At 32.3% G+C, this 14613-nt stretch overlaps 2 protein-coding genes and 1 long non-coding RNA gene across 3 annotated transcripts in view; all 3 read right to left on the bottom strand.

The window, feature by feature from the left end:
• Positions 1-14613, bottom strand: part of LOC127704322 (uncharacterized) — a 162137-nt gene that overhangs the window by 8849 nt on the left and 138675 nt on the right. The window lies entirely within an intron of this gene.
• LOC127704285 (G-protein coupled receptor moody-like) lies at positions 68-1678 on the bottom strand. The gene has a single exon (XM_052208294.1). The coding sequence runs from the start codon at positions 1670-1672 to the stop codon at positions 482-484; it is 1191 nt and encodes a 396-aa protein (XP_052064254.1). The 5' UTR covers positions 1673-1678; the 3' UTR covers positions 68-481.
• On the bottom strand, positions 11245-13515 carry LOC127704287 (5-hydroxytryptamine receptor 1D-like). The gene has a single exon (XM_052208296.1). It carries the CDS (start codon positions 13494-13496, stop codon positions 12318-12320), a length of 1179 nt encoding a protein of 392 aa, XP_052064256.1. The 5' UTR covers positions 13497-13515; the 3' UTR covers positions 11245-12317.

Below are 14613 nucleotides of genomic sequence, written 5' to 3'. Positions count from 1 at the left end.
ACACAAATTAGCGGGTTTTTTTTCTTTCGTTTTTATGTACTTTAAAAAAAAAGTAATCCATTAAATGTAATCGATTACATTTGAATTTAGGAGTAATTGTTATGTTACTGAATTTCATAAAATTAGCAAAGTAATCTTAATTTAACCATTTTCTTTTAAGTGACCAACCATATTCCTGACAAGTACTCGCTCTGAAGACCGAACACTCGATGGCAAATTCTCGGATACTCGAATAAACTGTGTTTGACACATCTCTCTCAGCAATATTTACATCTACATTTTTATTATTTGAAAGGTTCCATTTATTGCAACATGAAAAGAGTTTACCGTTAACGTTGACAGTAAGAAGGTTATTATATTAAAATCAGTCAAAATGCCTCAACCAAAATAGGCAGTGAAATTGAGTCTCTTGAAATCTAGTTAACGTGTTTATGATTGAATAAATCAACACAATTTCTCAATCCAACTGTGCCTTTACACTTTATTTATCATTTTGTACCATCCAGTATTCATTTACCTGTGTAAATAACTTTCTCAATTCTGTTCTAAACTTCTCATCGAAGTAACTGTATATAAAGGGATTGACAATATGGTTTAGAAACACAAAACGAGCAAGGTAAGTACAAACAAATGCTGCCTCTCTGGATATAGAAATAAAATTATTGAGATCACCAACAGCATATACTAAAATTAAAATGATTAACGCAGGAATATAAGATAAAACATAAGCAACAATGATGACAAAAAACATAATTGTTATTCTTCTTGTTGCCTTTTCCTTTTTTATTCTTTCACTGTCCTCGGTTGTTAAAGTATTTACTGGTTTATTAATATCACCTCTCAAAGTAGAGGATGTATCAATACTTGGATTTGAGCTTGATTTTTCAAGGATCTGAATTTCAGGATTTTTTCCTACGTATTTCCCCAGTTCTATATCTTTTGTTGACGCCGAATCAGTATTAGGTGGTTTTTTCCTGTGTTTACTTGACTTACGCCAATTTCTGAATTTCCCAAGAAGGGAGAGTTTTATCGTCTTCAAAACTGGTATGAACAAACCTATGGTTATCAGAGTACTGATAATCGTTAACAAAAGAAGAAAACCGAAGTACACTGTTATCTTAGCTGAAGTTTCTGCTGTTGAAAATTTACAGACTGTAATTTGTATTGTATGATTCTGAAACGTTTCATTTGATGTTTTAATTCCAGATATCGCAAGCATCGGTGCAGAGTAAGATAAAGTAAACAAGCATGCGACACCAATTGAAATCCTTTTCAAACGTAATGTCATCTTTGGTACGTGAGGTTTGCAAACTAAAAGATATCTTTGAACACTAATTATGACTAATAAACTTGCCGAAGTCGCTGGTACAAGTAGCTGCAAAAATGTCAGAATACGACACATCAAATCATGGGGATAACTGAAGAAAAATGTATTATCCATCACGTAGAAGATAGAACTTGTTATACAAGCAACTAAGTCTACGACTGCCAACACCGGAATAAAATAACGCTCTCCTCTTTCTTGAATCCGAAAGAAGTAACATATTATAACTGAACCATTCCCTATGATTCCAACGATACATCCGATTATTATTAGAATGGTACTGCTTAAAGCGAGATCGGAGTATTTCAGCTCCCAAAGAACCTGAACATAATCAGTGTTATTCGCCATACTATTATTTACGTCTCTATGTAAGAATAAAACTGTGAAAAGATATACGATTATATTTGTTTTCAATATTACTTTACTGCCTTTCCTAGAATATCTTTTAAGTTATGTTTTCCGCATACCCTTTACTTATTATACATCGGCAGATGTCACATGTGGAAGATTTGTTAAATTATGCATACATTGTTTTTGTATGTTGGTATAAGTAGGTGTATGTTCCGTTATTTTCAAATTTTGCGTTTTTTTCAAGCAGGTATCAGCCAAAGATAATCATTATGTTTCTGTAAATTTGTGTTATTTTGTAGGAAATTTCCTTAAAAACTCATTTTATTACAATCTGATTTTGGAAGCAACATTGTGAAGATGAAAATTGTACTGTTCTGGTAATATCATACTTAGAAAAAAATGTCTCCTGATTATGCGTATTGACTTTTTCTATCATGTGAAGATTGATTGATTGTTGTTTGCTTTACGCCTAGTGGAAAATATCTTATACATGTTCAGGACGAGAACAAATTAACAATAAACACAATAGGTAGGCTCTGCAATAGGGAGTTTATCGATATGATTGGCGGGAATTGTGGAATACCACTAAGAAATGAGTGTATATTGGATAGGGATAGAAATTTAGCCTTGCAACTGGCAACCTACAGACCCCCAAAGAGTTGTTGCAACGTTTCCTAGCGTGTAAAGAGCGTAGTACTACCTCTACGCGAGGCATCGGAATTAATGTCCCAATTCTGACCGGACGTGGCTGCAATTGTATACATCACGTACAGCCAAATGGAGGCCCCACTTTGGCAAGGGTTTCATTGTCGGTCGGAAGAAAACCATGGGGTGAACACATTGCTTTACCTCAGTCAACCCCTGTATTCTAATGATGAATACATTCTGCACAGTCCAGCTATCAACAAGTTGATTAATGTGAACAAAGAAAAATAATATGGCATTTAATCTTGAAAGCTGAGTCAAAATGTGTTTGCTGCTTTTGATTGTTGGCAAAAGTAGCAACAGCTGTTTGTTGAATACTTCTGGTCAATAAAGTGTTCATATTGTTAACAGTAACAATACTACACAGACAAGTGAAAGCATACAATATCTAAAAGTTATGCAACAACAATTAGAACTTGAATTACCATTGCAAGCAATAGCGGATGTCACCCCGCCAATTGCCACTACACGGCAGCCATTTTGAAAATTCCAAAGTCGAATGCCACTTCTACATATGCAAATTAACATGGTGGTGAAGATTCATTAAATACATTGGTACATAATGCTAGTAAAAACGGAATATATTTCACCTTACATGCAAGCTTCTCTATTGTGAATGGTCAGCTCAAATTATTTGTTGTTACCTAGATGGATGTTTTGCTCAAGTCTAATAAGGTTTTCATATAGATTTTAATTCTTAAAGTCTTGATATTACTTTACATTTACACCCTTTGGAATTAAAGTTGTCAGTTTTCAGATCAAGAATAAGCATCATACTAATCTTTTCTACCAACCAAAACGACTACAAAAGTCAATTTAATATTAAAATAATAAACAAGGAGCTGCTGTGTAATGAGACAACTATCCATCGTCATTTAATGAAAAGGAGCTACAACAACAGCAACATGAACAATGGTTCTCAAAAGAAGTTGAACTGGCAGGTCTCAACTTTCAATTACAAAGAAAATTAGAGACAGTGCTGAAATACTATCAGGATTTATAGTATTTAATATAGATAGTCAAGGACAGTAGAAAGATATTATAAAACATTCCAAACTTTCAAAAATATTTCTAAAACCTGCCTGCTTAAATTTTTTTAAAAATCTTGGAATAAGCTAGTGAATTCTGTAATACCAGTTGCTGGACCTAAATATTAAACAGTTTTCCACTTAATCCCCCATTGATTGGCATAATGGCAGGGAAGACTTTTAATCAAATTTATTCAATGAATTAGAGCCTTGTCCGCACTTCTCCTTACCATCAAAATCTCAAGATTTTTTTTTTACATAAAACTGAATTTTTTCCCTACTTTGATTGGAGGAAATCAAGAGAGGAGACCCCAATTTTTACATCTGATTGGTCCCATGTGTGAAGGAAATCCCCAATCTGTGTATGCAACTACTTACTAATGTAGTACAATAGCCTACAATTTACATTCATTTGGGGTTTTTTTTCAGTCCACATGATGCAATTCTATACTTCATTACTTAACTATAACAAAATTTCTGCGCGAGACACATGTTCTGGTACACCAAAACTGATACTTGCCACCTTTAGCCACTTATTGAAAAGAATATATTTTAATTTTTAGTCTGTTAGAGTTCTGCAGTCATTTACTATTAAAAATGCATACAGTGCAATTGGTTACATCATAAAAAAAATCATACATAGACTTGGTTAGACCAAATTTATCAAAGCAATATTTTTGTCAATTGTCGTCAAGCTGTTTTGAACATATAAAACAAATTTAAAATGATTGTGTTCAAATTCAAAAAAGTCTATCATATGAGTTTTTTGATAAAGTGTATGAATGATTTATCCAACAGACCTCAAAAATACTTGAGTTTATTGTTATATGCGTGATATAAAACCATTTTACAGCTGATCTCGGGAAGTATTTTTCTATTGTTCGAAGTATTAAATAAGCTTTAATCTTGTGACTTTCATTGTTCTGTCGACTGCAGTACTTAAAATAGCTTATGTTGAAGGCCGTACCTTGACCTATAATGGTTTACTTTTATAAATTGTAACTTGGATGGAGAGTTGTCTCATTGGCACTCATACCACATCTTCCTATATCTAGTTATGAATAAATTAATTTCGTTGGTATCACTTTGCCGATCCATGATGCACTAAACTAAGTGTACATTTATTCGCAATCACTCTCATCTCTTCTCCACATAAGAGACTGCTGTGTAGGCCGCATGATGAAATTTTAGAATTGTCACACTATTCCTGATGGGACAGACCAGTTTTTATATTTCTTTGGCCGTTCCTACAGCATTAACTTTGTAGTAGACCTATAAAAAAAGAAGAATTCATATTTTCAGAGTAAAAAAGTAAAAAAAACAATGTTCAAGTCATGTGAAATTAATCATTTAAACAGGTAATAAACAGTATAATCAGCTTTTCTAGTATTATGCTGAGACTTATATTACTTATTTTACTCTTTGCAAATGCTTCTTCTTTATGTTTTATGATTATAAATCATTCTATGGTGAACATAATCATTTTAACACTTATCAATTGAATGTCATTGTTTGTCATGGGATACAGAGTTATCTATCTTGATATTTGATAATTCTTTAAATCTATGAAAAAACTATATGCTTGCAAACAGGCCTATACATTGGCTGTGAATAAAAGAAATATAACATCACACACCTGTAGAACTCCTACAAAAGCACATTTGATCATATACAAAATCAGGTTTATCCTTAAGGTGGCAGAAACCAGTTATTTTATAATAAATCTTTAGAATTTCATGGATTTATGATTTAATATTCCTGAAAAAGCATTAAAGCTAATATGCAAATACAATGTATTGTTCGGGTAACTAAGATGTGTGCGTGCTTACGTGAATATATAGAAAACCTGTGAATTTGGGTCTCTGTCCAGCATGGAGATTTTAAAATTTATAAATGCATTGCAAGTAAGGCAAAAAAAATGTGATGCCCTGATACAAATCTAATCCTCACCTTCAGAATCCTGCTACACAAATTTAAAGAGATAAATAGTATCCAATGAATTAGAGCCTTATCCGCACCTAGCCTTACCACCAAACTCTCAAGATATTTTGTTCACATAAAACTGAATTTTTTACCTACTTTGATTGGATGAAATCAAGAGAAGAGACCCAATTTTGACTTCTGATTGGTCCCACATGTAAAGGAAATCCCCAATCTGTGTATGCAATAAAATTCTTCATTACTTAACTATAACAACATTTCTGTGTGGGACACATATTCTAGTACACCAAAACTGGTACCTACAACCTGAGGAAAACATTCGAAATAGCTAATATTCGTGGATAAATAAGTCGATGATACGGTTTTTAATGGAGACTGACACATCATATCCTATTTGCACGATCTCGGTTACAAACGGGCTTCAATCCTCATTCTGACCTCGATACTGAACACATATATTTATCGTCATGATTATATTTTGGTTGTCAAAAAAATTAAAATGGCCGTTGTTAAAAATTGAAATGACGATTTCGTGGTACAATTAGGTGACCGCAGACCGCGTTAGACAGGTGACTGTTTAAAAGTGTTAAATTTCATAGAGAAAACGTTTGGGAAGATCTGAAAGTGGCAGTTAGAGGCAGGTGACCGTTGAAACGAGGTGGCCGTTAAGGCAGGTTTGACTGTACTTTCATGAAGATTGGTCCAATAGAACCTGAGAAATCGCAAAGACAAAAAGCATTGGAAGAATATTGATAATCGAAAAAACAAACGGAGCAAGAGATATATGCCATTTGTTCGGAATAACATAATGAAATGGTAAATAATGCTAGTAAAAACAGAATATATTTCACCTCACATGCAAGCTTCTCTATTGTGAATGGTAGGCTATAATTATTTGTTGTTACCTAGATTGATGTGTTGCTCAAGTCTAATGAGGTTTATATATATAGATTTTAATTCTTAAAGTCTTGATATTACTTTTCATTTACACCCTTTGGAATTAAAGTTGTTAGTTTTTAAATCAAGAATAAGCATCATACTAATCTTTTCTACCAACCAAAAAGACAACAAAAGTCAATTTAATATGAAAAAAATACACAAGGAGATGCTGTGTAATGAGACAACTATCCATGGTCATTTGATGGAAAGGGGCTACAACAACAGCAACATGAACAATGGTTCTCAACAGACATCAAACTGGCAGGTCTCAACTTTTCAAATACAAAGAAAATTAGAGGCAGTGCTGAAATACTATCAGGATTTTGTAAGAATTAATTAAAATAATCTAGGATTAGTAGAAAGATATTATAAAACATTTAAAACTTTCAAAAATATTTCCAAAACCTGCCTGCTTAAATTTTTTTTTAAAATCTTGTGGATAAGCTAGTGAAGTCTGTAATACCAGTTGCTAGATCTAAATATTAAAAAGTTTTTCTACTTAATCCCCCATTTATTGGCATCTGAGTTCATCTTCTTAAGTAATGATATCTTCTTAAGTATAACCGATCATGCGGCAATTTGAATATCAAAGTCCGTTAATTGAGGTATACTTTTACAATTACCATTTTCACCAAAAAGAATAAATATGGCCTTAAAGTTTGACATTTCAAATTCAGTAAAATGCATTGAATGTATTTTTATTATCATAAGTTATCAAATATATATATATGTATAAACATTTGTAATTTTTAAATTAGTGTGATTGCTTTATGATATCAAAAAGAAGTCATCAGAAATAAATTAACCCAAACAAATCTTCAACACCCACCCAACGCAAAATCAAAATTCCCCGTTCACTTCTAGCTGAAGATGAAGTTTGTTTTAATCACTAGATCATAGACATGTAAACTATGTTTACCTATATTCACGTCATTTGATAGTCAGGTGAATAGTTGTCTCATTGGCAATCATACTGCATCTCCTTATTTTTATTCAAGTGCTATTGAGAGATTCTTTACACATCTGAAAAAGACTGAATCACAAAGCACCTCCTTCCCACCTCCCATTTCCATTCCACATGCATGGGGAGTATATGTTAGTGCATGTGACATTTAACATCAGCCTCCAGTTAATCCTTACGTGATTAATACTTACTGACCTTCCTAGCTACATTCTGACCCCTGATGAGGTATATTTCATTTATATTATGGTAATTGAAAAATGATAGCTTTCAATATCATAGAAGTTTTTTTTTAGGAAATAGAAATTTGAACTTATTTTATGACATAGCATATATACTATCCAATTATATTAATATGGTGTTATCAAATATTACATATACCAAAATCAAATATCTGTATGCCCTATTTTCTGTTATTTATCACTGCATCATTGTAGGGACATATAATGATAATGAAGTCCGAGATAGCTTCAGGAACCTACAGGAAATAGTACTTAAAAGAACAATATTTTGATCGTTTTTCATATCGTTACTGCAATAGATTATGATGGATATAAATAGCCAATTTCATGTTTTTGATCAAATCCTTAGCTTGTGAAAATGAATTAATATCAGATCGGCGTCATAGACCTATAATATATGACCTCGGGGGCATTATTTCTACACTTATTTATTTCTGATATTTTCTTTTTACTTATTTTGCCTTTTTTCTAATTATTTTTTTAACTATTCATGTGCCGCATTCCGAAAAAATATGAAAATATCAGAATAAAAACGTTAAAAAATTAATAAGAATGTGAAGTCATATGTTATATGACTAATCGGCATCCTTGACAACATTGTTGAATTATTAGAATAATTTAGATATTTTATTTTGAAATAAATTATGAAAATTTTACTAGTTTTACATAAGCTTTGAATTTGCATTAGAATAGGAATAACGGGACTGTGAATAGTTGCAACCTTCAATTTGGGCTTTGGCAGTCGTTAATATCTGTTTACTGGCTGAGCCCTATGTCAAATCTCCAACTGACGATGCCAACTCTTTAGATATAGCAGTGGCATAGCACTGAAACGTCGATGTGTGTGGGAGGAGAGGGGGGGGGGGGGGGGGGGGGGGGGCTTACGAACGTGACTTTAAAAGAAACAAATATATAGTCTTATAGTCTAGAAGTTAGTCAGTATCCTCTTTCCTTCCATGTTCATTTTTCATTTTCCATAATTTAACTATTTAATAACATAATTTTGCCCCCAAGGAATTCTGCTGGCTAAGAGGTACCGTGAGCAAAGTTCAAAAATGATACCCCCAATCCTTGCAAAGTCAATGCTTCAGTAAGGGAACCCCAAAATTGCAGGTACAAAATTGGTATCCTCCAAATGTGTACTAATAGTGTTCAGAAATGAATCCCAAAGTAAACCCAAAGAATCACTCAGTTAAGGAAATGAAATAGGAGATGCAGAAGTACATAAGGGATTAACATTTGATAAGGAGGATTTGTTGCAGTTTAAACTAGTCATTTTCATTTGTAACTATGCATGCTTATTTTCCGCGTAAAAATTTTTTTTTTTTAATTTATCTTCAATTTTCTACACATTTTCTTTCCTGCATATTGTGTTGCAGAATATTCATTTCCATCCTGTCTTGGCCAAAGTTATTTTTTTTCAGTTCATACCAGAACAGAATATTCATTTTCGAAACTCTCCCGCCCGCCCCCGAAAATCAATTGGTTCCCGTATGTGATTAAGAATCTATGAAAGTTTCAAATAATTATGTCAAGCAGTTCAGGAGCAGTTGTAGATACAAAAGTGGGACAGATAGGCACACGGACTGACGGACTCTCCTAACACTATATACCACCGCTTTAGAATGGAAGGTAGGCCTATAACAATATCAAATAATATCAAATAATTCCATAAAAAAGAATGCTAATATCATTACCTTTATCAATAAGTATATTATTGAAAAAGAAAGATGTCCTAACCGGTTTTGCTTTGTTAATGATATATTTTTTTAGTCATGGAAATTTTCCGTATATTCAAATCGTCAATACAACCCCGTGTATGTCAAACCAACTAAAAATTGTAAAAGTACTCTGTATAAAAGAAGTCAAATTTTTACAATTTTCATCTTTCTGACGTAGTCATGATTTAGTTGAACCTAATGTAATATCTGTGTCTCCGATGAGCACGAGTATATTCCAATTGTCGTAGCTACAAATCCAATTTTATTTTTCTTTGATTGTGACATTACCAAATGCGACTTATCATAGAATATGTTCTTGCATTGAGTAACACGACAGGTACCGTTAGCGGAAAAGGAACTACTTATCTTTCCCCAGGACTTTAGATTACTTTTGATTTTGGATGGAAATCGGAGCCTTAATCTTGATTTTTTTAGAAAACTCTTTCGCGAATTGGTTTTCTTTTCTTTTCATCGTTTATCTTTTTTGGCCAGGGTGTTGTCTATTTCAATCCGACTTATAGTTTTTTATTGAACATTTAGTATGCTCTTTCAATAAGAATTTCAAAAAGGTCTTTAACAACCTTTTAATTTAAAACTTATATATTCAGTGAACAATATAAGACAACGCCTTTTACATTCTTTTTGTTTTATTTTATACAATTATTGGTAAAGGTTTTAATCGTTTTAATACATTAATTGATAAAGGTTTTAATCATATTGTTTATATTTAGGAATTGTTTATCTACTGTTTGAAACACTACTGGAATGTTTCGTTTTTTTTTTTTTTTTTTTTTTTTGCATATTAATTTCATACATAAAATATATTTTAGATATTGTAAAAGATCTCTTGTTTAGTCATCGTTTACACATTAAGTTTTTTATGACATTCATTATGTGAGTGTACCTCAATCTTTATTGCAGTTTGTTTCTTGTTTATTCATTTGAATTATATGAATTATCGTCTTACTTACAATGAAGTAGTATGTTGACATTTGTACAGGTAAACAGGCTTAAGGGAAAAAATAAGCTTAAAGAATAACTTTATTTAAGAATGATTACAATATAATATATACATAATAGTTATACAAATCACAATTGACATAGAAATATTCCATAAACCTCTGCAATTGATCATATACAATCATTTTGCATCTTTCAGATTCATTGAGTGATTGATTAATTGTTGCTTTAAAGTCCAGTGGCAAATAGTTCATCTAGAACAAGGACGAAAACAAATAAACAATAGCTAGTTTTTCAAGGTAGAGCGGGAGTTGATATGAAATTAAGACTACCGCTAAAATATGGATATTTTGAATAGGGGTAGATTTCATTCCCTGCAACAGTATAACCAGTATAAAACTACGCTTAAAATTTACGGACGCCATCACGAGTTGGTTGACCGTTACGGAATGTCCGTTTCACAGATGATAGCGTATATGTTCCTAATGTCGTAACTATAATCCCGTCCCATTTTCGCGAATGTGACCTACCGAATTAGACTTATTACCGGTTTTGTACTAACATGAGCAACACGACGGGTGCCACATGTGGAGCAGAATCTGCTTACCCTTCCGGAGCACCTGAGATCACCCCCAGTTTTTGATGGGGTTCGTGTTGCTCAGTCTTTAGTTTGCAATGTTGCGTTTTGTGTACTATTGTTTGTCTTTTGGTCTTTTTCTTTTTTAGCTATGGCGTTGTCAGTTTATTTTCGACTTATGAGTTTTAATGTCCTTTTGGTATCTTTCGCCTCTCTTTTAAGACATGTACAGTGAAATTGTGTGATTTGTTTTGACAATAATTCACTTAATGAATTACGTTTTCTAATGTTTCATTTGGAGATTGAGTCCTTGTAATACGAAATGTCTGCATTGAGAATATTTTGGGTTTCCTGATGGTTAAATTTTGATAAAAATTACAATTCTAGATATCACAATATTTTGTTCTCTGTTTCCTTGACATTTAACAGCATAGAACATTATTTTAGGGAATTAATTCCATTTTTGACTATGATGATTAACATAAATGACCCCATTTAAAAGTAATGGAAAAAGAGAGGCGAAGAATATTAAAGGGACATGCAAAATCATAAATCGAAAATAAACTGACAATGCCATGGCTAAAAAAGAAAAAGACAAACAAACAAACAACAGTATACAAAACACAACTTAGAAAACCAAAGCCTGAGCAACACGAACCCCACCAAAAACTGGGGGTGATCTCTGGTGCTTCGGAAATCACACCTTAATTTTTTTGTTTCACAATCTTCATCAATTTTTTGTTCTATAAAAATTCAAATGTGTTTTTAATATCCAATATTGAAATTTTTTCATACAATCATGTCCATGGCAAAATATACAATAAAGCTATTTGATCATTCAATAGTCCCTCAATTGTTTTTGTTAACTGCAAATAAACACTGGGCTAAAATATTCATAAATTTAAAGACAATGTTTTTTCTATGATAGAGAAATGTCATTTTCTTATGCTATCAAACAATACTAATATTACACTGCTCCTGATTTAAGTTCTTAATAACATATATGCTGTATATATATTAAAGATATTAAAAACACAACTTTTCACAAAAATTAACGTTCTTTTTTTCGTTTTTTATGTTTTAAAAAAAACTTTAATATCACAGTATACAATGTAATCCAATGTAATCATGATTACTTAAAAAAAAGTAATCGATCAAATGTAATCGATTACATTTGAATTTAGGAGTAATTGTTATGTTATTGATTACATTAAATTAGCAAAGAAATCGTAATTTAATCATTTTTTTAGGTGACCAACCATATCCTGGACGAGTACTCGCTCTGAAGACCGAACACTCGATTGCAAATTCCGTACTCGGATACTCGAATAAAATGTTTTTGACACATCTCTCTCAGCAATATCTCCATCTACATTTTAATTGTTTGAAATGTTCCATTGAAAAGAGTTCGAATTCACCGTTAACATTGACAGTAAGGAGGTTAGTATATTAAAACCAGTCCAAATGCCTCAAAATTGGCAGTGAAATTGAGTCTCTTGAAATCTAGTTAACGTGTATATAATTGAATAAATTAACTCATTTTCTCAATCCAACTGTGTCTACACACTTTATTCATCATTTTGTACCATCCAGTATGTTTTTACCTGTGTTAATAACTTTCTCAGTTCTGTTCTAAACTTTTCATCAAAGTAACTATAAATAAAGGGATTGACAATGTGGTTTAGAAACACAAACCGCGCAAGGTAAGTACTAACAAATGCTGCCTCTTTGGATATAGAAATAAAATTGAGATCACCAACAGTATATACTACAATTAAAATGATTAACGAAGGAATATAAGATAAAACATAAGCAACAATGATGACAAAAAACATAATTGTTATTCTTCTTGTTGTTTTTTCCTTTCTTATTCTTTCACTGTCCTCGGTTGCTAAAGTATTTACTGATTTATTAGCATCAAGATCACCTCTCAAAGTAGAGGATGTATCAATGCTTGGATTGGAGCTAGATTTTTCCTGGATCTGAATTTCCTGCGTTTTTCCTACGCATTTTCTCAGTTCTATATCTTTTGTGGACACCGAATCAGTATAAGGTGGTGTATTTTGATGTTTATTTCTGAATTTCCCAAGAAGGGAGAGTTTTATCCTCCTCAAAACTGGTATGAACAAACTTATGGTTACCAGAATACTGATAATCGTTAACAGAAGAAGAAAACCGAAGTACACTGTTATCTTAGCTGAAGTTTCTGCTGTTGAAAATTTACAGACTGTAATTTGTATTGTATGATTCTGAAACGTTTCATTTGATGTTTTAATCCCAGATATCGCAAGCATCGGTGCAGAGTAAGATAAAGTAAACAAGCATGCGACACCAATTGAAATCCTTTTCCAACGTAATGTCATCTTTGGTCCGTGAGGTTTGCAAACTAATAAATATCTTTGAAGACTAATTATGACCAATAAACTTGCCGAAGTCGCTGGTACAAGCAGCTGCAGAAATGTCAGAATACGACACATCAAATCGTAGGGATAATTGAAGAAAAATGTATTATCCATAACATAGAAAATAGAACTTGTTATACAAGCAACCAGGTCAACGACTGCCAACACCGGAATAAAATAACGCTCTCCGCACTTCTCAATCCGAAAGAAGTAACATATTATTACTGAAACATTCCCTAGGATTCCAACGATACCTCCGATGATTATCAGAATAGTACTGCTTAAAGCGAGATCGGAGTATTTCAGTTCCCAAAGAACCTGAAGATAATCAGTGTTATTCGTCATACTATTATTTACGTCTTTGTGTCAGAATAAAAGTGTGGGGAAATATACGATTTTATATGTTTTCGATATTACTTTTCTTCCTTTCCTAGAATGAATTGTTTTCCGTGATCCTTTCCCTGATTATACATCGGCGGATGTCACGAATGGAAGATTAGTTAAAATATACATGCATGTTTTTTTATGTTGGTATCAGTAGGTGTATGTTCCGTTATTTTGCGTTTTTTTTCTGTTAACGATTGTCAGTATTCTGATAACCATAAGTTTGTTTTACTAGTTTTGAAGAGGATAAACTCTCCTTTCTGGGGACATCAGAAGTGGGCATAAGTAAAGGAAACATCGAAATACACCACGTTATACTGATTTAGTGTTAACAAAAGATAAAGAACTCAAATACTTAGGAAAACTACTAATATTCAGATCCAGGATAAATCAAGCTCCAATCCCAGCATTAATAAACCCTCTACTTTGCGAGGTGATCAGGATACTAATAAACCAGTAAATACTTTAGCGACCGAGGACAGGGAAAGAAAAAGAAAGGAAAAGGCAACAACAAGAATAAAAATTATGTTTTTGTCATCATTGTTGCTTATGTTTTATCTTATATTCCTTCGTAATTCATTTTAATTTAAGTATATGCTGTTAGTGATTTCAATTTTATATCTATATCCATGGAGGCAGCTTTTGTTTGTACTTACCTTGCGCGTTTTTTGTTTCTAAACCACATTGTCAATCTCTTTATATATAGTTACTTTGATGAGAAGTTTAGAACATAATTGAGAAAGTTATTTACACAGGTAAACACATACTGGGTGGTACAAACTAATAAATAAAGTGTGAAGACAACGTTGGATTGAGAAACATAAACGCGTTTACTTGATTTAAAGATACTCTATTTCACTGCCGATTTCTTGGAGGCATTTTGACTGGTTTTAATAAACTAATCATTTTACTTTCTACGTAAACGGTGAACTCTTTTCGTGTAGCTATTAAGGCAATGGCATATTCAATTGTGATTTGTATAAACTATTTTGTATAAAGTATAAATAATATTGTAATCATTTTTAAATAAAATTACTTTTTAAAATTCTTTGTTCTTTAAGCCTGAATTTACCAGTAC

Source organism: Mytilus californianus, unplaced genomic scaffold, assembly GCF_021869535.1.
Source record: "Mytilus californianus isolate M0D057914Y unplaced genomic scaffold, xbMytCali1.0.p SCAF_6, whole genome shotgun sequence".
NCBI classification, from domain to species: Eukaryota; Metazoa; Mollusca; class Bivalvia; order Mytilida; family Mytilidae; genus Mytilus; species Mytilus californianus.
This window is presented reverse-complemented; position numbering and strand designations above follow the sequence as displayed.

Bases quoted from the DNA above. Each gene is read 5' to 3' on its own strand.
- LOC127704287 (XM_052208296.1), bottom strand. From the start codon at position 13,496: ATGACGAATAACACTGATTATCTTCAGGTTCTTTGGGAACTGAAATAC.
- LOC127704285 (XM_052208294.1), bottom strand. From the start codon at position 1,672: ATGGCGAATAACACTGATTATGTTCAGGTTCTTTGGGAGCTGAAATAC.